The 26343-nt window shown below is 53.5% G+C and overlaps 1 protein-coding gene across 1 annotated transcript in view; it reads right to left on the bottom strand.

The window, feature by feature from the left end:
* Positions 1-26343, bottom strand: part of ZBTB46 (zinc finger and BTB domain containing 46) — a 90066-nt gene that overhangs the window by 21590 nt on the left and 42133 nt on the right. Inside the window, exon 3 of the mRNA XM_030825261.1 lies at positions 11481-11765. Within this exon, the coding sequence (XP_030681121.1) occupies positions 11481-11765 (285 nt within the window). The remainder of the gene's footprint in view (positions 1-11480; positions 11766-26343) is intronic.

Here is a 26343-nt window from a genome sequence, read left to right as displayed (position 1 = left end):
CTCTACTAAAAATACAAAAAAATCAGCCAGGTGTGGTGGCTCACGCCTGTAATCCCAGCTACTGGGGAGGCTGAGGCAGGAGAATTGCTTGAACCTGGGAGGCGAAAGTTGCGGTAAGCAGAGATCGTGCCATTGCACTCCAGCCTGGATGACTGAGCGAGACTCTGTCTCAAAAAAAAATTGTGATGAATATTTTTGTTGGGTATAGAGTTCCAGGTTGGCATCCTTTTTCCTTCCAGTACTTCAAAGATGTCATTCATTGTCTTCTAGCTTCTGTAGTTTCTGGGAAAGTCAGCCATCAGTGTTGTTCTTCTGAATGTTAAGCATTTTTTCTCCGGCTGCCTTTTTTTTTTTTTTTTTTTTTTTTTTGAGGCGGAGTTTTGCTCTTGTTGCCCAGGCTGGAGTGCAATGACTTGATCTCAGCTCACCGCATCCTCCACCTCCCAGGTTCAAGCAATTCTCCTGCCTCAGCCTCCCGAGTAGCTGGGATTACAGGCGTGTGCCACCATACCTGGCTAATTTTGTATTTTTAGTAGAGATGGGGTTTCTCCATGTTGAGGCTGGCCTCGAACTCCTGACCTCAGGTGATCCGCCCACCTCGGCCTCCCATAGTGCTGGGATTACAGGTGTGAGCCACCGCACCTGGCCCTCTGGCTGCTTTTAAGATTTTGTTTCTCTTTTGAGACGGAGTCTTGCTCTCTCACCCAGGCTGGAGTGCAACGGTGCAGTCTCGGCTCACTGCAACCTCCACCTCCCAGGTTCAAGTGATTCTTGTGTGTGTGTGCGTGTGTGTATGTGTGTGCATGTGCATATGTTTGTGCACATGCATGTGTGTGCATGTTTGCGTGTGTGTGTGCATGTGTGCGCGTGTATGTGTGCATGTGTGTGTGCACATGTGTGCACGTGCGTGCCTATGTGTGCATGTGTGTGCATGCGTGTGCATGTGTGTGTGTGTGGCTTAGAGGCTTGGGGTGGGGGCAGTTGTATGCAGAGGCTGGGGTCCTCCTCTTTGTTTCTTGCTTTTTGGGATTCTGCCCCTCAAGTTCCGGCTCCTCTAGCTGCCCCGAAGGACAATCTCTGTGTCTGTCCACTGCCGTCCTCTCAGGCTCCACTTCCTGCTCCAGGGTGTAGGAAATATGCCAGCAACACCCCTGGGGTGAAGGGCAGCTCATCTGTGTTCTCTCTTCTCTCAAGGACCACAGCCTTGTCCCACCTGCACTGGCCCCCTTCCCGGGTAGGTTATGTGTGGGCGTTTCTTCTCTTTTTTGAGACAGGGTCTCACTCTGTGGCCCAGCTAGAGTGCAGTGGTGTGATCATGACTCACTGCAGCCTCGACCTTCTGTACCCAAGCGATCCTCCCTCCTCGGCTTGCCAAGTACCTGGGACCACACATGTACAGCACCACGCTCAGCTAATTTTAAACTTTTTTTGTAGAGACAAGGTCTCCCTATGTTGCCCAGGCTGGTCTTGAACTCTTAGGCTTAAGCAATCCTCCTGCCACAACCTCCCAAAGTATTGGGATTACAGCCATGAGCCATTGCGCCCAGCCTGAAAACTTCATATGCTGAATGAATGTCTGTGTAGTTTCAGGGGAAGGAATGTTAGAAGTAGGAATAGTCATACTGCTATCTATCCTAAAAATGTTCTTAGAGCCTTTATCATTTTACTACCTGCCACAAACATATTTTTTTAGGTTCTATGGCACATGTCTACAATCTTTAAATTGTTTTCAAAAAGTTAACCAAACTCTTTCAGCAAAATGGTGCAAAGTGAATCTCTACAACCAGGCCTCCTTATCAACCCCCAAGACAACCCTCTCCCCACTGGGGCACCTGCTGTCCACCCTGGAGAGCAAAAGGCAAAGTCATCGTGCGGCCTCTGATGGATCTGCTTCAACAGCACCAGGGTGTGCCCCACCCATGAATGCAGAGCCCAGGGGTGGACTAATCTCAAAGTCAGATGCCACACCCTTTTTCTGTCACGGTGCCCAGGTTGAGACATATCATCTCAGGCCCAACAGCTGGGACATCCTTTTTTTTTTGAGAGGGAGTTTCGCTCTTGTGGCCCAGGCTGGAGTGCAATGGCATGATCTCTGCTCACTGCAACCTCTGCCTCCCGGGTTCAAGCAATTCTCCTGCCTCAGCCTCTCAAATAGCTGGGATTACAGGTGCCCGCCACCACGCCCAGCTAATTTTTCTATTTTTAGTAGAGACAGGGTTTCACCATGTTGGCCAGGCTGGTCTAAAACTCCTGACCTGAGGTGATCCGCTCGCCTCGGCCTCCCAAAGTGCTGGGATTACAGGCGTAAGCCACCGCACCTGGCCAAGAGATCCCATTTTGACCAATAAAAAAAGAAAAGCTTCATTTTTTCCACAACTGACATTAAAACTCCAACAGGCATTTGCATAAAGAGGCGTCTGGCAGCTTGGAAGGCACGGCCTGTGTGGACTGCTCTCCCGACCCTCACAGACGCCAGCAGAGCGTGGTCACCTTTGGTAAAATGTCCCAAACCTTGCCAGAAATCCCACTTTTCTCCATCTGCAGAAACTCATCTCAGGAACATAAAGATTTGAGCAACAAGGGGAGGCTCCAGCAAATGGGTCTGGCTGCAGCGAAGATGGGGACCGTCGGAAAGGGGATGCACTGTTGGGCAGATGGCAGGACGCATCTCTGGCCTGGGAGTGGGCTCCCCCAACATGCCACCTTCCCTGCCACATGGCGCTTCTGGTTATTCCAGAATCCGGAATGGGGGATGTCTGTTTCCCTCCTGAGCCCACCTGCTGCTCTGGGTCCCTGGAGCCCACCAAGTCCACAACCATCTGCTCTGAATAGAAAGCTGACATTGAACCTAATACATCCGACGAGGACGGGCAAGGGCACCGCGGGGCGCTCTTTCTGAAAGGCAGCACATCCTGTAATTCCACGCCAACACGTGGAGCACCGCACACATGCCAGGCACACACCGCCAAGGACGCCACGGCAGGCTTTGTCTTTCGATCTTCCTAGAAAGTTGCTGGGTGGGAGCTACGTGGCTCCACTTCCCACGGATGGGGACATGTTTTCCTACCCCTGAAAGCCCCCCGTCCCCACACGTTGGCAACCCCACAGGATCTCGGTCATCTGAACTCCGTCAGGCAGAAGCTGGAGGTCCACCTGCCCCACCTGCCCACCGGCTGGGCACGGAGACGCCTTCACCTGGCAGCGGCCGGCAGAGGACTCGAGAAATGACCACAGAAAGGCACACACCAGCTCCCAGTCACAGCTCTCCGCAGACATCCCCTCCCCGACGCGGCTGTGCAGTCACCCAGTTCCCCTCCTGCTCCTACACACTTGAGAGTTCTCGCGCCTGGGCAGCTGCACCCAGCTGGCCACCGGGACCTGGACACCAAAGCTCTGGCTGCAGCATCGAGGTAAAAGCAAACGCTGGCTCCAGCACACAGACCAGAGGTACTCGCAGTTCTGTCCCAAACCACTTCCAGCAGGGGAGGTGCCTTTGCTTCTGTCACTTGCTTCACAGGGCTCCTTAGCTGGCCTCAGGGTAAAGCTGTCAGCGCCCAAGGAGCTCCAGGCGAGGCCAAGCCGTCCTGGCACTGGCTGCCCCCAGGGCTGGGCAAGTCCATCCAGGGCTGGGCAAGTCCATCCAGGCCTGAGCTGGAAGAAGACTCCTCAGGCATCCTGGACAGGCCACAGGCCCTGCAGAAACCCACCCTCATGCCAGCGGGAGCCAACTCTGGAAGAGGACCGCTCCGCCCGGCTCTCCACGCCATGAGAGGTGTCGATCTAGAACCAGAGACAGACAAGTTATAGACCGTCAGGATGGGATAAAAGCAGCAAGACTTCTAGGGTGGACGCTCTGCTGCCCTCACTCACCTGGGACGTTGTCCAATCGCTACTAAGACAGCCTGTCAACAGCCATCTGGAAAGGAAGACTGTAATTAATTCTCAAGGAAGAGACACTCAAAAAAATACATGCATTAACAAAACATCAACACCTGCCACCAAAACTATCCTGTGAGAAATGACTCGTGTGGGAATAGCAATTAATTTCAAAATCCAAAATGTGTAGTTAAGGCTGGGCGCCGAGGCTCATCCCAGCACTTTGGGAGGCCGAGGTGGCTCACGTCTGTAATCTCAGCACTTTGGGAGGCCGAGGAGGCTCATGCCTATGATCCCAGCACTTTGGGAGGCCGAGGAGGCCCACGTCTGTAATCCCAGCACTTTGGGAGGCCGAGGCAGGCGGATCACCTGCAGTCAGGAGTTCGAGACCAGCCTGGCCAACATGGTGAAACCTCATCTCTACTAAAAACACAAAAATTAGCCAGGTGTGGTGGTGTGCCCAACAGGATACCCTATCCTGTAATCCCAGCTACTTGGGAGGCTGAGGCAGGAGAATCGCTTGAACCCCGAAGGTGGAGGTTGCAGTGAGCTAAGATCCCGCCACTGCACTCCAGGCTGGGCGACAAAGCCAGACTCGGTCTCAAAAAAAAAAAAAAAAAAAAAAGTGGTTGAGCTCTTGTTAAAGAATTTTTTTTTCTCCAGGGAGGCAAACACACCCCCATGGCCCTTTCTTTAGAGAAAAGACCCTGCAACTTCAGGCACAGGAAGGAGAACGCCTTCCACCAGGGCTCTGCGCGGCTCGGGCTGGGGCAGTGGCCTCCAAGTCGGAGCTTGTCCAGAAACGTGCAGTGACCAGGCCTGGAAGGGACCGGCCACCACCACTGAGCTCTAGGAACTTATGTTTCCAACCCACTGCAACATGAATCGAATGTCTTTACATTAGGGGAAAAAAATTGCTCGAAATATAAAAACCAATTCAACTTCATACAACCTGTTGCTGTGGGAGTGGAACAATTACTATTACAAAAGTGAGTAACTCGGCTGACCTAAAATGGGTTTTCTCTGTACCTGGCTGAGTTGAGGGTGGGAGAGGAGGGCACATGGAGAGCAGGTGCCACCAAAGAGCCTCCTCGGAGGTGCCCGGGCTCATCTGGGCCGTGGCCACGCACACATGGGTGTCAGGGACACCATGCCCCAAGTGTTTGGCCCAGTTACCCCAGACAAAGCTGGCCACCCTGGTGTCTTACCTGAGCTGGGGGAGGCAGCGCCGGCTCCCTGGGCTAGGTCTGGCGGTTCCCCAGAGCTCATCCTGTGGCTCTGAGGGTGGAGGGTGGAGGGTGGAGGGGCTTCTGTTCTGCCATCAGCGACCCTCACAAGGGACCCAGGCCCTGGGAACACAGGAAAGGAGGAGTCTCACCCACAGGAACGCGCACCAGCTGCTGGGTTCTAGAGAGTTCCAGAAGCACCGATGATCTTCCCGGCATGCGATGCGAGCCTGGTGATGCCCCGAGGGTCTCGCTGGAGGCAGGTGTTTGAGTGCTTTGATCAGCCGGCCAACCCCAAATGCCCGAGGTCTCCACCCGTGACTTCTCCGCGGGGGGGTCTCTTTCCTGGGAGCCAAGGGATTCCAACAGAGGGTTTTGGCAGAGGAAGTCAGAGTGTGAACACCTCTGGACTGCAGAAATGCTCTCCCGATGAGAACGCCAAGGCGCGCTGGCCTGGACCGCCTGAAAGTGCAGCACCATGTCCACCAAATGCCCTTTGGTCGGCAACTGTTCACAATTCCAGTCTCGATCCAGAATCAAGTTAAAGTTCTCGATTCATCCTTCAAATACCACAGGGAAACAGTCTTTAAACCACAACCGAAACAAAGACAAGCCGCGACTGTTCTCTGCAAAACGCCTCCTGACACCTGGGCCCAGCCGCTCCACCATCTCCACAGCCACCTTCTCCAGTAACGAGCTGGCCAGAAGCCATCCCCCCAGGAAGGGACTGCAGGGAGCTGGGATGAGCTTCACGGGACGTGGGACCGCACCGCCGTGGCTGTCCCTAGAATCCTTGACTCTTTAAAAGAGTGAGGGGGGTTACACCAGCAATGCTCCAGAGGCCGTGTCCCACATTTCCAGGCACGGCTGATGCGGGACTCAGCCTCCTGTCCCCAGCCGGCCGGCCGGCGGCGCATCCTCGGCTTTTCTGTGTGAAGTTGGCGTCCTCGTGCTGTTTGGAGACACAAAGGCAGCACACACCTCAAGGCCCCAGGAGGTCAGCGCCAGCCCAGCACAACTTGTGGGCAGCCATGTTTTGAGCCTAAATGACACTTTTCATGGTTTCTACTGGGAGAACAATGATTATTAACAGGGAGGAGGCCCACCTACTGCTGAAAAAGGAATAAAAATAAGCACGAAGTTCAACAGAATCAAATGAGAAGTACAGCAGGTCCTCTGACAGGGATGTCAGAGATTGATGGTCTAGTAATGAAACTGCCATCTGTTTAATTTAACAGCCAAGCCAAGGTTATTGGTCCTACAAATCCAAAGAAACTAGTTCAGTTTTTCTAGAATATTCCAGAACCATCCCGAAAGGCCCTCTGAGTGTCGGCTGCTCTGTGCCGCTGGCCTGCTGCCTGCATATTTAATGGTTCTCTAAATTCAGAAATCTGCGACCACCATCCCATTCTTGTGCAAAATTGCCACGGCTGGACAGTGTTTGTTGAACCACGGCGCATTCATGACAAGGAGAACCGGGCAGGTGGTGGGATCCCCACCCTGGCACCCCACGCCACAAAGCTGCAGTGGACACACAGTGCGGACCTCCGTGTCCCCGTTTCCTGCACGATGCGCCAGGCCACTGGGAGTTATGCTCGACAGGACACCCTAGAGACCACGCTAACAAGAGGCCCAGCCCTGGAAATGCTCATCGCCTGCAACCAGCACATGGAGATGGTTGCAAGTCAGTACCGGCCATGCCTGGCACAGCAGCCACACTGCTAGAACCACAGCAGGGGCCACGTCAGGAGGAGGTCACAAGTCAGGACCAGCCACGCCTGGCACAGTGGCCAGGCCCCTAGAACCACAGCAGGGGCTACTCGCCCTCCCAGGCCCTCTTCAGAGCTCGCCTGAGTTGAAGCTGCGTTCCCCCCGCTCTGAGGGCAGGGTACTGGGGACCCTCGCCCAGCTGAGGCCGCCCTTGTCTTCTTCTCTCTTCTGACAGGGAGCGGAAGAGAGGAGCCGGCGGCCCTCGGGACTCAGAGCTACAAGATGAGGGGGGGCTATGCCACAAGCTGCAGTGAGCTGCCCTCACTCTCCGACCCCACAGTCACCCCCACATTCAGCGATGGGAGGACATGGCTCTGCGTCCATGACCCTCCAGAAGGCGGGGAGGGAGAGAGGGGCGCGACGTGGGCCCGCGGGGCCTGGTGCTCCCGCACGGTGTTGAGAGAATTAAAAGTCCATGAGTTCAATGCTTCAGATCAGCAGACGGCGTCAGACCCCGAAGCTCAGTTCTCTCCCCCAATCAGTGTCCACCTAGGTACTGGCGAGTGGGGCTGCGCCATGAACTCTGAGGCGCTCCTCTGCCACGGCAGCCCCCCCAGAGGCCAGGCCCCCGGACCCCACCTTCAAATCACACCGAGGCGCCTCGGCTAAGGCTTCCCCGGAGGCAGGCGCTGGTGTCCACGGTTTACTTCTGCGCGGATTCCACGGGACCAACCATCGGGGACAGAAGGCCTACGGCAGTGAGGGAGGACCACAGAACTTTGGAAAATCCAAGTTTTTTCTGAGTATTTCCATTATTTACCTCAGTGCATGCCGGAAACAGGCAGGGACCACGCAGGATGCCAGAAAATTACGTTTTAAAATAACCTGTCCCCCGCTGAGTTCTACAGCCACTCTGTCTGCTGGGCAGGCGTCTGGGTCATCCAGTTCACAGCCCAACAAGCGAAGGATGCTGACAACTTCTAAACCGTGTTTACAGAAAACAAAAGGGCAAATTCTTTTTTTTTTTTTTTTTTTTTCTGATTAGTTTTGGTCTTGTTGCCTAGGTTGGAATGGCGTGATCTCAGCTCACTGCAACCTCCTCCTTCCGGGTTCAAGCGATTCTCCTGCCTCAGTCTCCCAAGTAGCTGAGATTACAGGTGCCCGCCACCACACCCAGATAATTTTTTGTATTTTTAGTAGAGATGGGGTTTCGCCATGTTGGCCAGGCTGGTCTCGAACTCCTGACCTCAGGTGATCCACCTGCCTTGGCCTCCCAAAGTGCTGAGATTACAGGTGTGAACCGTCATGCCTGGCCCAAAAGGGCAAATTCTTACAAGAGAAGTGGAAAATTTAGAATATTAAAAATGAGGCTGGAACTTAAGAGAAATAACAGAAGACCCACCAGCCAACTTCACCTGGAGTTAGTCACAGATGAACTAAAAACTGAGTGAGATGGGGCCGGGCGGGGTGGCTCATGCCTGTAATCCCAGCACTTTGGGAGGCTGAGGCAGGCAGATCACCTGAGCTCAGGAGTTCGAGACCAGCCTGGCCAACATGGTGAAACCCCGTCTCTACTAAAAATATAAAAATTAGTGGGGTGTGGGGGCACCCACCTATAGTCCCAGCTACTTGGGAGGCTGAGGCAGGAGAACTGCTGGAGCCCGGGAGGCAGAGGCTGCAGCGAGCCGAGATGGCGCCACTGCACTCCAGCCTGGACAAGAGAGCGAGACCCTGTCTCAAAAAAAAAAAAAAACACACCCACACACACACAGAAACACACCCAGGAGTGCCGGGTGTGCCCTCACCCCACCTTCAGGATTTAGGACACACTCAGGATGCAGAGGACACAGCACTCTCACTGCAGGGAGAGGCCCTCGGAAGGAGCCAGAACCACTCAAGGCCCCAGCCTCGCACTCCACGGCCACTCCCTGCACGTGCTCAGGGGCTCACTTCCCAAAAGGAGGGGCCCAGAACAGAAAAGCCCCAGGAGGAAGGGGAGAAACTGCCAGGGCCGCCGAGGCCAAGCTGGGGTGTGTGTTCCCCAAGGTCAGACCTGGCACCAGAGGGCCCACGGCTTGGCCGCCGCGGGTGAAATCGACGTCTTCTGGCAAGCCGTGCCCTCCGACCCCATCTGCTGCACACACAAACCGCCAAAGGCTTCATGGACGGAGCCACACCCAGGGAAGGCTGTCAGACGCAGAAAGAGTAGAAAAAGCACAAATTGTTTCCCCTCAGTCCAATGGCTTTTTTTTTTTTTTTTTTTTTTTTTGAGACAGGGTCTCGCTCTGTCGCCCAGGCTGGAGGGCAGTGATGCAATCATGGCTCACTGCAGCCTCGACCTCCTGGGCTCAAGCGATCCTCCCACCTCAGCCGCCTGAGTAGCTGGGACTACGGGCACAAGTGCCATCATGCTTGGCTAACTTCTTGTAGGGATGGGGATTCCCCACGTTGCCCAGGCTCCCAAAGTCGTTCTTAATGACCAAGAAGCACCAGCTGTACCTGGGGTGCTGCAAAGGAACTGGGTGTGTTGGGGTCCCTGCCCTGAATGAGTGTATACGACGGTCTGAGAGCATCCAGAGGAAACAGGACGCAAGCCCCTCATGTGAAAAGGCGCTCGGAGGGGAGGGTAGTGAGGGAGGCCCGGGATCCCCCTCCGACCGTACCCACGGACATGTGCCACTGGCCGCACTCAAGCTGCTCATTGAAAAGGCGCTCGGAGGAGAGGGTAGTGAGGGAGGCCCAGGATCCCCCTCCGACCACACCTACAGGCATGAGCTGCTGGCCGCACCCAGCCTGTCCCTCCTGACGCCCACGAAACGTGCCCAGCGCTCCATCTGACTGGCTGGCTGATTGCAGGATGCCCACATGCCCTGCCACCGCCTCCTGGAAAGGCCCCAGTACCCCGGGGTTTGCTCAAATCCAACCATTTCTGCTGACAAGTACACTTTTGCATTTGAGAGGGGACGGGGCCAACATTTTGCAGCATAAATCACAAACACTCTGCCTGCACCGTGTTTGATATTTTAGAAACGCTATTTTGTTTGAATTCACAACAGCTGTGTAAGTGGCACCCCCCCGTTTTTCAGATGTGGGAAGTGAGGCCTCAGGACATCTGTGACAGCCCAGCACCCGCAGCTTGTCCGGTCTGTGCAGTGCTCAGCCCTGAGCCTCACTTTCAGGGCCAAGACCCCTCGATGGCCACGGCTCCTCACTGAGTACACGGAATAAAGGGAAGGTGAACACCACTTTCCACATGTAGTCTTTGTTACCCACAAACAGTTGGCATCAGTGCTCACACCAACGCGAAAATTTGAAAGAATATTTTAGTGCTCATGAAAACAAAGTTGTAAAAACACTGTTTTTTAGAGCAGCGTAAAGAAACAGAGAAACAGATAGACTTCCCAAATCCCAGCCTCAAGGACGGCTGGCACGTTTCCTTCACTTCCCTCAATACTCAGGAAACAGTGTGTCCACACCACTCGGCACACCTGGACCCCAGCCGCGGAGGTGGGGGCTTCTCACGCCAGACTCGCTCCCTCCTCCCCTGGAGGGAAACGGGACGCGCCTCACTCACTCTCAGCCCCACGCTGAGTGCCAGCTATGTGCTAGGTGCCAGCATCAGGCCTTGCCCGGGGGCCCACGTGAGCTCGAGCCCAGAAGGCAGCTGGCTGGGGGCTGGCTGCGGTGGGTTTTTTGTGGTTTTTTTTTCTGAGATGGAGTCTCGCTCTGTCGCCCAGGCTGGAGTGCAGTGACCCCATCTCGGCTCACTGCAAGCTCCGCCTCCCGGGTTCACCCCATTCTCCTGCCTCAGCCTCCTGAGTAGCTGGGACTACAGGCGCCCGCCACCACGCCCGACTAATTTTTTGTATTTTTAGTAGAAACGGGGTTTCACCGTGTTAGCCAGGATGGTCTCGATCTCCTGACCTTGTGATCCGCCCGCCTCGGCCTCCCGAAGTGCTGGGATTACAGGCGTGAGCCACCGCGCCCGGCCCCTTTGTCTTTTTTTTAAACTCTGAAAGCTGAATGCCGCCGTCTTGTCAGGAAGTCAGTCAGTCTGGGGTGAGCCCGACACGCAGCAGTGGCTGAACTTTTGGCCACATCTCGGCACGCGCGTCGTCATTGGATTCAACTGGGGACACTTACGTTTTAAACACAACATCCGACGCATCTTTAAAAGTCACACGCCACCAGCATCATCCAGCAAAGGCCACGCAAGGCGAGGCCCCCAAGTGCAATCGGCTCGCAGCCACCGCCCCCATCTCCCTTGCGCGAAACGAGTCTCAGCAGGAAGACGACAGAGGGGCCGGCAGGGGGCGCCCGAGCCCGTCTCTGGAGCACAAAGACCCCCGGCCCCTGCGCAACCCGGACGGGCTCGCGTTCAGCCAGTGACTCGGGTGAGAAACATTCCAGCAAGCACTCGGCTGCTCCCCTGCCCGCCGCCCTCACAACCGCGTCCACTCCCTCCTCACTCTAAAGCCAGCTCCCCGTGGACCCGAGAGGCCGGTCCAGGCTGTGACGCCGCACCCTCACCTCCAGAAACAGGGAGGTCAGCAGGCGGCCGAGCAGCAGGGACAGACCCTCAGCCTCATCTCATCTTGGCCCGGGACCTGCAACTCTCAGCCTTCGAAACCACACCAAAGCCAAGCGGCCCCCAGGGCCTGCACTTACGGGACAGCGAGTGGGCCCCTCTGGGCAGGTACTCGAACAGCAGGGAGCCGTCGTCCCCCAGCACGTCGGCCTTGAGCGACAGCAGGCTGTTCTTACTCATGAGCGCGGCGCGCAGGTTGGCCACCGCGGTGGCCTGATGCAGGGCGTCGTCCTTCTCCGGGGTGAGGGGAGGGCCCAGATAGCTGGCTTCTCCTCCCAGGAGACCCTCCTCGACCTGTGCATAGAGCTCGGCCCTCTCTCCTCGGCTGTCGGAGCTGCTGGCTTCGGTGACGGACAGGTCCGCATCTGGGGACAGAGGGACACACGTCAGAAGACACGGGTCGTTCCCAGACTCTCCAAGTGGGACAGGCGACAGATTTAGAAGGACAGCGACCAGCTTCTGCCTGAGCTACAGAGCAGCATCAAGTCCAGCCCACCCTGGGAGCTGGGCACCTGCCCCAGCAATGCAGCAGCCTCAGCCCAGCCCGGCCTTTCCTGCCCACCCAGGTCCCATGGCTGTGGTGGAGTCTCAGCCAAGGCTTTGGAGGACAGCTCAACTCAGAACAACGGGGTTGCCCTCCCTGGATGAGGGGCTGCAGACCTGGTTCCTGCTCTGCTCCAGAGCCGAGGGCCTGAGAGTCAGAGGCTCCTGGGGCGGCAGTATTTCCATCTCTCAAAGACGAGGAGAGGCTCAAAATGGATCAATGACGTTAGAGCTAAATCTATAAAATTCTTAGAAGAAAATCCGCATGATCTCAGATTTGGCAATAGATTGTTAGATACAAAACCAAGCACAAGCAACGAAATAAACTGGACTCATCAAAATTAAACGTCTGTGCTTCAAAGGATACTACCAAGAAAGTGACACCGGGTGCGGTGGCTCACACCTGTGATCCCAGCACTCTGGGAGGCCGAAGCGGGCGGATCATCTGAGGTCAGGAGTTCAAGGCCAGCCTGGCCAACATGGTGAAACCCCATCTCTACTAAAAATACAAAAATTAGCCAGGTGTGGTGGTACGTGCCTGTAATCCCAGCTACTCAGTAGGCTGAGGCAGGAGAATCACTTGAACCCAGAAGGTGGAGGTTGCAATGAGCCAAGATCGTGCCACTGCACTCCAGCCTGGGCAACAGAACAAGACTCTGTCTCAAAAAAAAAAAAAATTGCAACCTATATATCTGATAATAAAAAGACAAATACTGTAACTCAATATAAAAATGGGCAAAAAATATTACTAGACATTTGTCCAAAGACGACGTATAAATGACCAAGACACACGTGAAGAGATGCTCAGCATCACCCATCACTAGGGAAATGCAAAACACAACACGATTCCACCACACGCCACGATTCCACCACACACCACGATTCCACCACACGCCACGATTCCACCACACGCCACGATTCCACCACACGCCACGATTCCACCACACACCCACTGGGATGGCTGGAAATAAAAAGTCAGGCCAGGCACCGTGACTCACGCTTCCAGTCTCAACATTTTGGGAGGCTAAGACCGGAAGATCTCTTGAAAACAGGAGTTCAAGACCAGCCTGGACAACACAGCAGGACAAAAAGTTAAAATAAAACAAAATTGGCTGAGTGTGGTGGGTTGTGCCTGTGGTCCCAGCTATTCAGGAGGCTGAGGTGGGAGGATCACTTGAGCCTGAGAGGTTGAGGCTGTGGTGAGCTGTGATCGAGCCACTGTACTCCAGTCTGGGTGACAGAGTGAGACCCTATCTCAAAAACAACAAAAAAAAAAGATCAGATAATATTGGCAAGGATGGGAAGAAATCAGAACCCTGGAACCTTGCTAGTAAGAGTGTAACGTGGTGCCCTCCTGGAGAGCAGGTCGGCAGGTCCTCACAACATCAGGTACGGGAATCACCACGGTGCCCAGCAGTTCCACATGTCTGCATGCAGATACCCACGAGAAATGACGCAAAATCCCACAGAAAACCTCGTCCAGGACGTGCCTAGCACACTACCCATAACAGCCAAAAGGTGGAACAGCTGACAAGTCCATCGATGGACGAATGGATAAACATAACAGGTCCATCCCCACAATGGAATATTATGTGGCCATGAAAAGGCACGAAGAACAGACACAGGCCACCACACAGAGGAGCCCTGAAAACATGCTCAGCGGAAGAAGCCAGACACAGAACCACGCAGAGGAGCCTTGAAAACTGCTGAGTGAACAAAGCCAGACACAGAAGGCCACACACCAGTTCATTTCCATTAAATTTCCAGAACAGGCAAATCAAGAGAGGCAGAAAGTAGGTCTGTGGCTGCAAAAAGGGACCGGGTGAGGGCTAAGTGGTGCAAGGTTTCCCTTTAAGCCGAGGAAAATGTTCTAAGTGGACTGTGCTGATGGCTGCAGGACGCTGTGAATATACCAAAAATCTCTGAATTGCAAACTTTAAAATGGGTGAATGGGGTGTGAATCATCTCTCAGTAAAGCTTCTACTTAACAACAACAACAAAAGGTGACGACTTCAGTCATGAATTCAACGGATTCCTCTGAGTGTCAGCTCAGGCCAGCCAGGGCTTCGTGGAGGAGCCTCCCTCTAGTGGGGCTGTATGCAGGGCATCAGAACACCCCCAGAATATGCTGAGTGATGAGGATTTGCAGATATTTTCCCACAGCAAGAGAACAGATTTTCCACTGTGGTCGTTGACAGGAATCGGGATCAGAACCACAGAAACACAGGGGCATGGGGCAGGGGGGACTTGAAGCAGGGGCAGAGGTGACGTCTGCAAACACCCCTGGAACAAACATGCACATGTCACTCACACACGCCACTCGGAGGTGCTGTGAGGCCCAGCAGCTGAGAGCTGGGCGTGGCAGGTGTCAGGGCCCCCCTCAGGCAGCACACGAGGTGAGTCCAGCCTGGCATGAGCGGGTGGGAGTCTCCGGGGACAGTGACATTCGGACAGCTACGTATGACTTCTTCTGGAGGCCTCTAAGGGATATTTTTCCAAACTCTACTCTATTTTTCCAAACTATACTCCTTTTTATATTTTTTTGCAAATCCCTCAATGATACATCATATTAATTGTGCATTTCTAGGAACTAAATATACAGGTTATATCCAAACTTACATTAAGGCTTTGTCTTAGCTTGGGATGCCATGACAAAATACCATAGGCAGGGCAGCTTAACAATGAAAATTAGTTTCCTCACACTCTGGAGACTGGAAGTCCAAGGTCAAGGTGCCAGCAGATCTGGTGTCTGGTGAGGCCCCTCCTGACCTGCAGACGGTGGCAGGTGAGCCCTGGGGGCCCTCCCTCAGAGTCTGGGAGCAGAGTGGGTGGTGGGTGCTGCGTTCTCACGAGCGTGTTCAGGGATCAGGGCCCCGCCTGTGACTTCACTTTATCACTTCCTTCAAGGCCCTCCCCAGACGCAGCCACACAGGGGCTGGGGCTTCAACACATGAGTGTGGGGGTGCACATTCAGCTCCTAAGAGGCTTCAAAAAAAATCACCCAATTTTATTTTATTTTATTTTATGAGTAGCTGGAATTACAGGTGTGTGCCACCACGCCGGCTAATTTTTTTTTTTTTTCTGAAACAGCGTCTTGCTCTGTCACCCAGTCTGGAGTGCAGTGGTGTGATCTCAGCTCACTGCAAGCTCCGCTTCCCAGGTTCACACCATTCTCCTGCCTCAGCCTCCCGAGTAGCTGGCACTACAGGCATCCACCACCACACCCGGCTAATTTTTTGTATTTTTAGTAGAGACGGGGTTTCACTGTGTTAGCCAAGATGGTCTCGATCTCCTGACCTCGTGATCCGCCCCCCTCGGCCTCCCAAAGTGCTGGGATTACAGGCCTGTGTGCCACCGCACCCGGCCACTAATTTTTGTACTTTTAGTAGAGACAGGGTTTCACCACATTGGTAAGGCTGGTCTCGAACTCCCAACCTCAGGTGGTCTGCCCGCCTCGGACTCCCAAAGTGCTGGGATTACAGGCATGAGCCACCATGCCTGGCCAAAATCACCCAATTTTAAAGCCAAATTTTAAATCTAAATTATTGTAACAAATTAAGGTGAAAAACACATAAAAGAAATCAGGATAAGCTGAAAGAACTCTCCCTTGTGTGAAAATGCTGAAAGTTGGGTTTCCGCCGGGTGCAGTGTCTCACGCCTGTAATCCCAGCATTTTGGGAGGCCGAGATGGGTGGATCATGAGGTCAGGAGTTTGAGACTAGCCTGGTTAGCATGGTGAAACCCCGTCTCTACTAAAAATACAAAAATTAGCGGCCGGGTGCGGTGGCACACAGACCTGTAATCCCAGCACTTTGGGAGGCCGAGGGGGGTGGATCACGAGGTCAGGAGATCGAGACCATCTTGGCTAACACAGTGAAACCCCATCTCTACTAAAAATACAAAAAATTAGCCGGGTGTGGTGGCGGATGCCTGTAGTGCCAGCTACTCAGGAGGCTGAGGCAGGAGAATGGTGTGAACCTGGGAAGCGGAGCTTGCAATGAGCCGAGATCACGCCACTGCACTCCAGCCTGGGCGACAGAATGAGACTCCGTCTCAAAAAAAAAAAAAAAAAAAAAGGATCCTCCTGAAGAGACACTGTTAAATGAAGAAAGGAGGCCGTGCACGGCGGTTCACGCCTGTAATCCCAACACTTTGGGAGGCCGAGGCGGGTGGATCATGAGGTCAGGAGTTCAAAACCAGCCTGACCAACATGGTAAAACCCTGTCTCTACTAAAAAAAAAAATACAAAAATTAGCTGGGCGTGGTGACGGGCGCCTGTAATCCCAGCTACTTGGGAGGCTGAGGCAGGAGAATGGCGTGAACCCGGAAGGCAGAGCTTGCAGTGAGCCAAGATGGTGCCACTGCACTCCAGCCTGGGTGATAGAGCAAGATTCTGCCTCAAAAAAAAAAAAAAAAAAAAAGAAAGAAAGAAAGAAAAAAGGAGCCAAAGGCCAAGAGGAAATATTTGCGAAGCACATACTTGATGAAGGACTTGGAACGAGAACACCTATAGGAACTCTCACCACTCAGTAATAAAAGATGGGCAGAAGATCTGCACAGACACTTCCCCAAAGAAGAGACCCGGATGTGGAGCAGGCGCCCGATGCTCGTCACCACGAGCTGAGCCACGACACTCACTCGGCCAGCGCCTCACGGTCACCACATAGACAGCCCAATTGAAACATGGCAAAAAGACCCGGACAGACACTTTACCAAAAAAGATATATGAACGGCATCATCCGCCATCAAAGAAATGCAAATCAAAGACCACAGAGAGGCCGGGTGTGGCGTCTCACGCCTGTCATCCCGGCACTGTGGGAGGCCGAGGCAGGCGGATCATCTGAGGTCCGGAGTTCGAGACCAGCCTGGCCAACACGGCCAAACCCCGTCTCTACTAAAAATACAAAAAATCAGCCAGGTGTGGTGCTGGGCAACTGTAATCCCAGGTACTCAGGAGGCTGAGGCAGGAGAATCGCTTGAACCCGGGAGGCGGAGCTTGCAGTGAGCCGAGATCACGCCATTGCATTCCAGCCTGGGCAACAAGAGTGAGAGACTCCATCTCAAAAAATTGAACCACAATGGTTAACGTGGTTTTTTTTTGTTTTTTTACAGACAGTCTCGCCACAATGAAAAAGGTAGAGACAGGGTTTCACCATGTTGGTCAGGCTGGTCTCAAACTCCTGACCTCAGGTGATCCACCCGCCACAGTGAAAAAGGTAAGAAGTGCAGGCAGATACAGCAGCATGGGTGGGCCCAAATACACTGATGCAAGAAAGGAACCTCGCCCAAAAGCCGGCTGGAGGCCTGAGGGAGGCCCTGGGAGAATGTGCTGCACCTCGGGAGGGTTTGGGTACACGCGTTTATCAAAACTTCTCGGGCCGGGGACAGTGGTTCACACCTATAATCCCAGCACTGTGGGAGGCCAAGGCGGGTGGGTCACTTGAGTCCAGGAGTTCAAGACCAACCTGGGCAACACGGCGAAACCCCATCTCTACAAAAAATACAAAAATGAGCCAGGCGTGGTGGTGTGCACCTGTAGTCACAGCTACTTAGGAGGCTGAGGTAGGAGGATCACTTGAGCCAGGGAGGTTGAGGCTGCCATGAGCTGAGATCGCACCACTGCACTCCAGCCTGGGCATCACCATCTCAAATAAAAAAACCACAACTTCTCAAAAGGGACATCTGAAGTTAGGCTCCGTGGTACGGACCTACAGTCCCAGCTGCTCGGGAAACTGAGGTGGGAGGATCATCACAGCCCCGGAACGCGAGTCCCTGTGTCTTCTAAAAAAAGAAAAGGTGCACCTGAGATTGGCACATGTCAGAGTGCAGAGAATTTAACTGAGAAACAGAAAGGTGCTGAGCGCTGACGTGTTTTGGGATGAAGTATCCTGACGCCTCCGCCTGCAATGAAATGCACTGAAAAATAAGAAGCGTTTTTAGTGATTTGATAGACAAATATATAACAAAGCAAGTACAGAGAAATGTTAACTGGGGGATCTAGGCAGCAGGCATGTTCACCATTTCATTTTTTCAACCGTTCTCTGAGTGTGAATATTTTCCCAATACAGTGTTAGGAGTAGAAAAAAATTGTACAAACTGTACACCTGAAATCTGTGTCGTTTATTGTACGTAATATATCACACCTCAAAAAAATAGAAAAAAGGGCCCGGCGTGGTGGCTCACGCCTATAATCCCAGCACTTTGGGAGGCCGAGGTGGGTGGATCACCTGAGGTCAGGAGTTAGAGACCAGCCTGACCAACATGGTGAAACCCCGTCTCTACCAAAAGTATGAAAAATTAGCTGGGCATGGTGGCGGGTGCCTGTAGTCCCAGCTACTACTACTACTCGGGAGGCTGAGGCAGGAGAATGGCATGAACCTGGGAGGCGGAGCTTGCAGTGAGCCAAGATCGCACCACCGTCCTCCAGCCTGGGCGACAGGGTGAGACTCCGTCTCAAAAAAAAAATTTAGCCAGGCTAAAAAAAAAATAGAAAAGAGGCGTGGCGATTTTCACCAAAACCCCCGGCTACAGTATGCAAACCCCCAGTGGTGAGCCAATGAGGCCCCTGCAGAGACGCCCAGGCCGCAACCCCCGAGCCATGGGTTCGCCACCTTGCGGAAGAACGACTCCGCAGACCTGATTCGGTTCAGGATCTCATGATGAGTCCTGGATGAGCCACGTGGGCCCTAAATGGACCCACCAGGGTCCCTGTCAGCAGAGAAGGAGGCAGGAGGGTGACAGAAGTGAGGATGGGAAGGGGCAGGAATGAAGTGGGGCCGTGAGCCAAGGATGCTGTGGCTTCCAGAAGCCGGAAGAGGCACACGGAGTCCCCTGGAGCTCCAGGGGATCCAGCCCTGCCGGCTGCTTCAGACTTCAGAGAGCCGTGAGACAAAACGTGCATTGCGCTGACACTATTACAGCAGCCATCAGGAGCCAAAAGCACAGAAGACACAAAAAACACCTGCAGGAGAGCCTCACAGCCCTGAGCCTGACACCCAAACGCCCACATCCGGACGACCACAGGACAGGCTGCAGCCACGCCCCACGCCCCACACCCCCACATCCACGGGTGAGGAGCAGTGTTGCTGCCGGCCGTGGCCGTGAGTCCCTCCCACACCAGGACAAAGAGCAAAGCCAGAGATGCAAGGACACCCTGCCGAGTAGCTGCGTTAAAAGTTCAGTCAGCCAGGCCGGGCACGGTGGCTCATGCCTGTAATCCCAGCACTTTGGGAGGCCGAGGCGGGCGGATCACGAGGTCAGGAGATCGAGACCATCCTGGCTAACACAGTGATACCCCGTCTCTACTAAAAATACAAAAAAATTAGCCGGGCGTGGTGGCAGGCACCTGTATTCCCAGCTACTTGGGAGGCTGAGGCAGGAGAATGGCGTGAACCCTGGGGGGCGGAGCCTGCAGTGAGCCAAGATCGCGCCACTGCACTCCAGCCTGGGCGACAGCGAGACTCCGTCTCAAAAACAAAAAAAACAAAACAAACAAACAACAACAACAACAAAAATTCAGTCGGCCAGGCAGTGGCTCACACCTGTGATCCCAGCACCATGGGAGGCCCAGGCGGCAGGACTGCTGAGCCCAGGAGTTTGAGACTGGCCTGGGCAACATAGTGAGATCCTGTTTCCCGTCATAGTGAGATCTACATCTCTACAAAAAAACATTTTTTAAAATTAGCCAGGCGTGGTGGCGCACACCCATAGTCCCAGCTACTCAGGAGGCTGAGGTGGGAGGATCACCTGAGCCCAGGAGGTCGAGGTTGTGGTCGTACCACTGCACTCCAGCCTGGGCAAGAGAGTGAGACCCTGTCTTAAAAAAAACAAAAAACACGGCCGGGCATGGTGGCTCGTGCCTGTAATCCCAGCACTTTGGGAGGCCGAGCTGGGTGGATCACAAGGTCAAGAGATTGAGACTTGCCTGGCCAACATGGTGAAACCCCGTCTCTACTAAAAATACAAAATATCAGCCGGGCGTGGTGGCACGTGCCTGTAGTCCCAGCTACTCGGGAGGCTGAGGCAGGAGAATCACTTGAACCCGGGAGGCAGAGACTGCAGTGAGCCGAGATCGCGCCATTGTACTCCAGCCTGGTGACAGAGCGAGACTCCGTCTCAAAACAAAAACAAAAACAAAAAATACTCTGTCCAGTGCTGAGCGCAGAAGTTTTTTAAAAATAAAACAAAAACAAACAACAGCACGTTCCTGTGAAGGGTGTTATTGTCTCTGTCCCAGTCACCAGCTGCTCCCCAACAGACTGTAATGTGGTCAAAGCTGATTGCAGGTAATTCTGTTCATACCTGAAAGCAAAAACATCTAGAGAAGGCGCAGCTGAGTTCTCAAGCTTCCCAGGACAGGACTGAACGGGGGAGTGGATGAAAACAGGCCAAGCCCAGCATCTCCCGAGCAGCTGTGGGATCGGGGTGTGGAGCCGGACACCCTTCCCACCACCCCACTACTGACCAAAGCACGTGATGTCATCTTTTGGTTGAAACCCTTCCACCCAAAAAATAAAAAGATCATCCCAAGTGCAGGAAATTTTCTTCAACAGAACAATCAGATCTGCCATGCTGCTGAAACAGGCTGTGAAAGGTGTTCAGGAGGCGAAACACTGTTCAGGCGGCCAGGTGGGGGGACCTCACATTCTGTCTGGCGCCAGGAGGGCCGAGATGCCACACACACTCAGGATGGGAGTCCCTGCATGGACGTAACCTCAGAGGTATCTCCCTGCCCTCGTGTGATCAGGACAGCTGAGACCGTGGGGGGTCCTCCTCCCCAGCCTTCGTGGAGAGAAGGAGGGAACACCAGAAGGGGACACAGCCACAGCCCCCTCCGCTCACCAGTTCCTGCTTTATCCCCAGCAAAGAGCTCTGGGGGCGGTGAGGAGCTGCTGTCAGCACAAGGAAGAGAAACCCTGAGCCTTGCCACAGGCAGGCCGGCCTGGTCCAAGAAGCAGCTCAAAGACCCCCCTACCCTGAGAGCTGGGACTCTCACTCCCCTCCCGGAGCAGACAGGAGGCTTGCAGGCAGCGCTGGGCACCCGAGAGGCCATCGTCCCCCATCTGGAGCTCCCGCAGTTCTGATGTACGCTTAAAAATCCCAAGATGTCAAGCTCCTGCCTCGCCAGGGTTCAAGTACACACTTACTTCACGGAACACACAGATTCTCCGGTAGCCGCACAGCTTAGGCGTGCGTGGGGCCATTTAGTTGGGGCACCTGGGCTGTTTCTTTACCATCTTCTCATGTAGTAGCTACACATCCACTTTGTCAAGGCCTCACCAGTCACCTCTCAAGTCCTTACTGCGCTCCCACCGCAGATGAGAAGGAGACGCCAGGGCCTGGGGAGGCATGGGCCTGCCTGGCTGCTCCATAGCTGCACACATGAATCTGAACATTTTAATGCTATTTCCCACAAGCTCTCATAGAAGTAAACTGCTGTAACTCAGAAATAAATTTCAAGGGATACTGTTTCTTGGAAGCTGCTCAGTTAGAATGAATTTGGCCTCCCTGCCTAGAAAATCACTCTTAAAAACAAACAGGCCCCAGGGTCACCAGGAGCCGGGATGAAGCACAGAGGGGTTGGGGCATCGGTGTCGAATGATCCATGGTGACCACTTGACATGTGTCCTTAGAAAAGAGACTTTGTGGCCGGGCACAGTGGCTCACGCCTGTCATCCCAGCACTTTGGGAGGCCGAGGCAGGTGGATCACAAGGTCAAGAGATCGAGACCATCCTGGCCAACATGGTGAAACCCCGTGTCTGCTAAAAATACAAAAATCAGCCAGGCGTGGTGGTGGACACCTGTAGTCCCAGCTACTCGGGAGGCTGAGGCAGGAGAATGATGTGAACCCGGGAGGCGGAGGTTGCAGTGAGCTGAGATTACACCACTGCACTCCAGCCCAGCAACAGAGCGAGACTCAAAAAAAAAAAAAAAAAAAAAGAAAGAAGAAAGAAAAGGGACTTTGTGGCCCAGCACAGTGGCTCACACCTGCAATCCCAGCACTTTGGGAGGCTGAGGCGGGTGAACCGCTTGAGGTCAGGAGTTTGAGACAAGCCTGGCCAATATGGTGAAACCCCATCTCTACTAAAAATACAGAAATTAGCTGGGCGTGGTCGCGGGAGCCTGTAATCCCAGCTACTCAGAGGCTGAGGCAGGAGAATCACTTGAACCCGGGAGGCGGAGGCTGCAGTGAGTCGCGATCACACCACCACACTCCAGCCTGGGTGACAGTGAAGCTCTGTCTCAAAAATAAAAAAATTTTTAAAAAAGGGCCTTTGCTTCTATAAATGGGATGAGAATTAAAAATCCTCTTCTCTAAGATAAAATAAATCTTTAATGGAAGCAAACTGACCTCCATGGGATCATGATCTACTTCCAAACCCCAAGCTTCCAAATCCCAGCCTGAGGGCTCAGGCGGAGGACGCACAGGGAGTCACTGGCCGCCACAGCGTGGGCAGAACCATCCTCCATCCTCACACAGCTCACAGCCTCGTGTCCTCATCTTAGCAACTCGGAATAATCTAATGGAAGAGTTTCACAGTTGCCTTGGAAACCCAAGGGATTTAAGACTCTAACAAAAGTACACAGCCAAAATCACTTGTTGGATTCTAAAAACACCTTCTGCTCGACAACTGCATTTAAAGCATTCAGCCCACAGGCTTAAGGAGTGCACTATTTCTCAGTGCCTGGATCGACTCTCATAATGTAAAGGCCTCCAGCACGGGCACCTGCCAGCGACTTACGCGCACGCACAGGGAGGTGGCCTGGGACCGCTGGAGGGGCCTTGCTGTGCTGACAACGGACCCTGTAGCGCATCTGTAAACATCAGAACACGCCCCCCAAAGCCGTGTCTCTTGCCAGGGACCACTGCTTCTCAGATTTTAGTTGGAGCTAGTGGAAGATTATAAACAGTTACGAGCAGATGGACAGGCCACTGGCCCTGACCTGCTGCCTGTACACTCTCCACATGTACAGCAGCACATAGAGAAACAATTTTCCCAACTGGTAATGTCTGGAGACATTTTTGGTTGTACCAACGGGGGATCCAAAGGCAGGTGCTCCTGGCATCTGTGGGTGGAGGCCAGGGGTGCTGCTAACATCCTGCAGTACCCAGGACAGCCTCACGATGGAGCACAACTCAGCCTGAGGCTGAGTTAAACCAACTCTGTGGTTTTTGTTTGGGGGTTTTTTGATTTGTTTTGTTTTGTTTTGAGACAGGGTCTCACTCTGTCTCCAGGCTGGAGTGCAGTGGCGCGATCTCAGCTCACTGCAACCTCCGCCTCCCTGGTTCAAGCGATTCTCCTGCCGCAGCTTCCTGAGCAGCTGGGACTACAGGCGCCCGCTACCACGCCCAGCTAACTTTTGTATATTTAGCAGAGACGGGGTTTCACCATGTTGGCTAGGATGGTCTCGATCTCCTGACCTTGTGATCCGCCCTCCTCGGCCTCCCAAAGTGCTGGGATTACAGGCGTGAGCCACCCCGCCAGGCCTCACATAACTTTTGTATTAGAGATGGGATTTCACTACTTTGCCCAGGATAGTCCCAAACTCCTGGCCTCAAGGGATCCTCCTGCCTCGGCCTCCCAAAGTGCCTCCAAAAGGGATTTCGGGCCTGAGCGACTGCACGTGGCCACCAACTTTTACTGAACATCCAGGGTCCGGCCATAGCTCAGTGCAGGATGCACAACAATTGAGATGAGAATGAATAAAAGCTACACTGTGTGAAAGTAGAATGGCATTTACCCACAGGTGGGGTAGAGGCAAGAGAAAGGTACTGTATGACGGATACAGTTTCCCTTTGGGATGATGGAAAAGTTGTGATCGCACAACTTCATGTGCCACAGAAGGGCATTTCAGTCAAGGACTAACCACAGATAAACACTGTGGTCCTGTAGATTAGAACGCAGCTGGGAAATTCCTGTCACCTGGTGACGTCATAGCCATCTCCACGTCCTAGCACAACTTTAAAAAATCAGTTGGTGTAGGCCATGCCAAGTGTTTATAAAGTCTGCAGCAGTGAACAGTCCTGTCCTCAGCCTTCATGTTCACTCAGCACTCGCTCACCCAGGGCAACCTGCAGTCCTGCAAGCTCTGTGCATGGCAGGGGCCCTACCCAGGCATGCTGTTATCTTTTATACCCTATTTTTACAGCACCCTTTCTATGTTTAGACACACAAACACTTCCCATGGTGTCACAGCTGCCTGCAGTGCTCAGCACGGTAACTAACACTCTGGCAGGTTCGTGCTGGGCCTGTAACCAGCTGCACTTTCTAGTTCTGTGATGGGCCCTCCATTACGCTCCCAGAGCAACAGAATTGCCTAACGATGCATTTCTTGGAACCTATCCCTGTCATCAAGCAATGCATGACTTTAATGCCAGTGAAATGTACATTCAAAATGGTTAAAATGGCCGGGCACGGTGGCTCACGCCTGTAATCCCGGCACTTTGGGAGGCTGAGGCGGGTGGATCACGAGGTCAGGAGATCAAGACCATCCTGGCTAACACGGTGAAACCCCGTCTCTACTAAAAATATAAAATATTAGCCGGGTGTGGTGGCAGGCGCCTGTAGTCCCAGCTACTCGGGAGGCTGAGGCAGGAGAATGGCGTGAACCCGGGAGGCGGAGCTTGCAGTGAGCCGAGATCGTGCCACTGCACTGTAGCCTGGGCAACAGAGCAAGAAAAAAAAGAAAATGGTTAAAAAAAAAAAAAAGAAAATGGTTAAAATGGTAAGGTTTACATTATGTATATTCTACCACAATGATACAAGTTAATGTATATCAAGCTGTGTTCACTCTCAGCTCTCAGAGATCTCTCAGCAACGGAGAGGAGGAACCAGGGTCAGAAGGGGCCACACCCACCCTGCCCAGGAAGCCCTCCAGCCAGGGGAGCAGGCAGCATCTCCCACCGCGCCACCCACACACTCGGCATCTGCGACATTTTTCAGGGCCTCCCACCCTGTGGCTTGCTGTCTTTCGTCCTCCTCTGTCCACTCACGCCCTCCCACGTTCATTTCCAGGCTTCATCCTGGAGGAACCTCCCCACAGGCAGCACCTGCTAGGACGCTTCCATTTCTTCTTTTTTTAAATTAAGAGACAGGGTCTGGCTCTGTCGTCCAGGCTGGAGGGCAGCGGCGTGATCACGGTTCACTGCAGCCTGGACCTCCTGGGCTCAAGCCATCCTCCCGCCTCAGCCTCCCAAGTAGCTGAACTACAGGCACAGGCAACACCACACCCAACTCCAAATATGCTTCCTTGACTTGGGCCACAGCCTGGGGAAAAGAGCAGAGGCCAAATCCCCACAATTACTATTAATATGACATGCCCAGCACCAGGAATGGTGGCCAGTATTCAGCAAACATTTAATTTATTATTTACAAATATGGAAGACACATAAGGGACAACCATTCAGGTGGTGACGTCCAGCTTCAACAGAGCTAAGCTCAGAGCCCCTTTGCAGTGAGTAATAGGCAGGACCCAAGGGGAAACTCTGTAACATGCGGTGTAAGAAAAAAACATCAGCCGAGCGCAGTGGCTCACGCCTGGAATCCCAGCACTGTGGGAGGCCAAGGCGGGCGGATCACCTGAAATCAGGAGTTTGAGACCATCCTGGCCACCATGGTGAAACCCTGTCTCTACTGAAAATACAAAAATTAGCTGGGCGTGGTGGCACGTGCCTGTAATCCCCAGCTACTCGGGAGGCTGAGGCAGGAGAATCACTTGAATCCGGGAGACAGAGGTTGCAGTGAGCTGAGATCACGTCACTGCACTCCAGCCTGGGCAACAGGGTAAGACTGTCTCTCCTTTTTTTTTCGTTTTGAGATGGAGTTTCACTTTTGTTGCCCAGGCTCGAGTGCAGTGGTGTGATCTCGGCTCACTGCAACCTCTGTCTCCCAGGTTCAAGGGATTCTCCTGCCTCAGCCTCCCGAGTAGCTGGGATTACAGGCATGCGCCACCATGCCCGGCTAACTCTTTTGTATTTTTAGTAGAGACGGGGTTTCTCCATGTTGGTCAGGCTGGTCTCGAACTCCCGACCTCAGGTGATCCACCCACCTCGGCCTCCCAAACTGCTGGGATTACAGGTGTGAGCCACCACACCCAGGTGAGACTGTCTCAAAAAAAAAAAAAGAAAAAGAAAAAGAGAAAAGAAAAAAAAAAGAAAAGAGAAGAGAAGAAAGGAAACAAACACTGTTGGCTTCAACAACAGAACCCACACGTGTCAACAGACACAAAATCCACTTGCTGGGAAAGGCTGTTTCCTGGCTGTAACCTCTCAGGTCCCCAGGTCAAGGCAAGCTAAAGCACCAGGGACAAAGTACATTCACATGGTGTTTCCGTTCAACATTCACTACAGCAACAGTGACCAAAGACAGAAGTCTCAGGATGAAAAGCCTGGAGATGAA

Source organism: Nomascus leucogenys, chromosome 13 (genome assembly GCF_006542625.1).
Source record: "Nomascus leucogenys isolate Asia chromosome 13, Asia_NLE_v1, whole genome shotgun sequence".
NCBI lineage: Eukaryota > Metazoa > Chordata > Mammalia > Primates > Hylobatidae > Nomascus > Nomascus leucogenys.
This window is presented reverse-complemented; position numbering and strand designations above follow the sequence as displayed.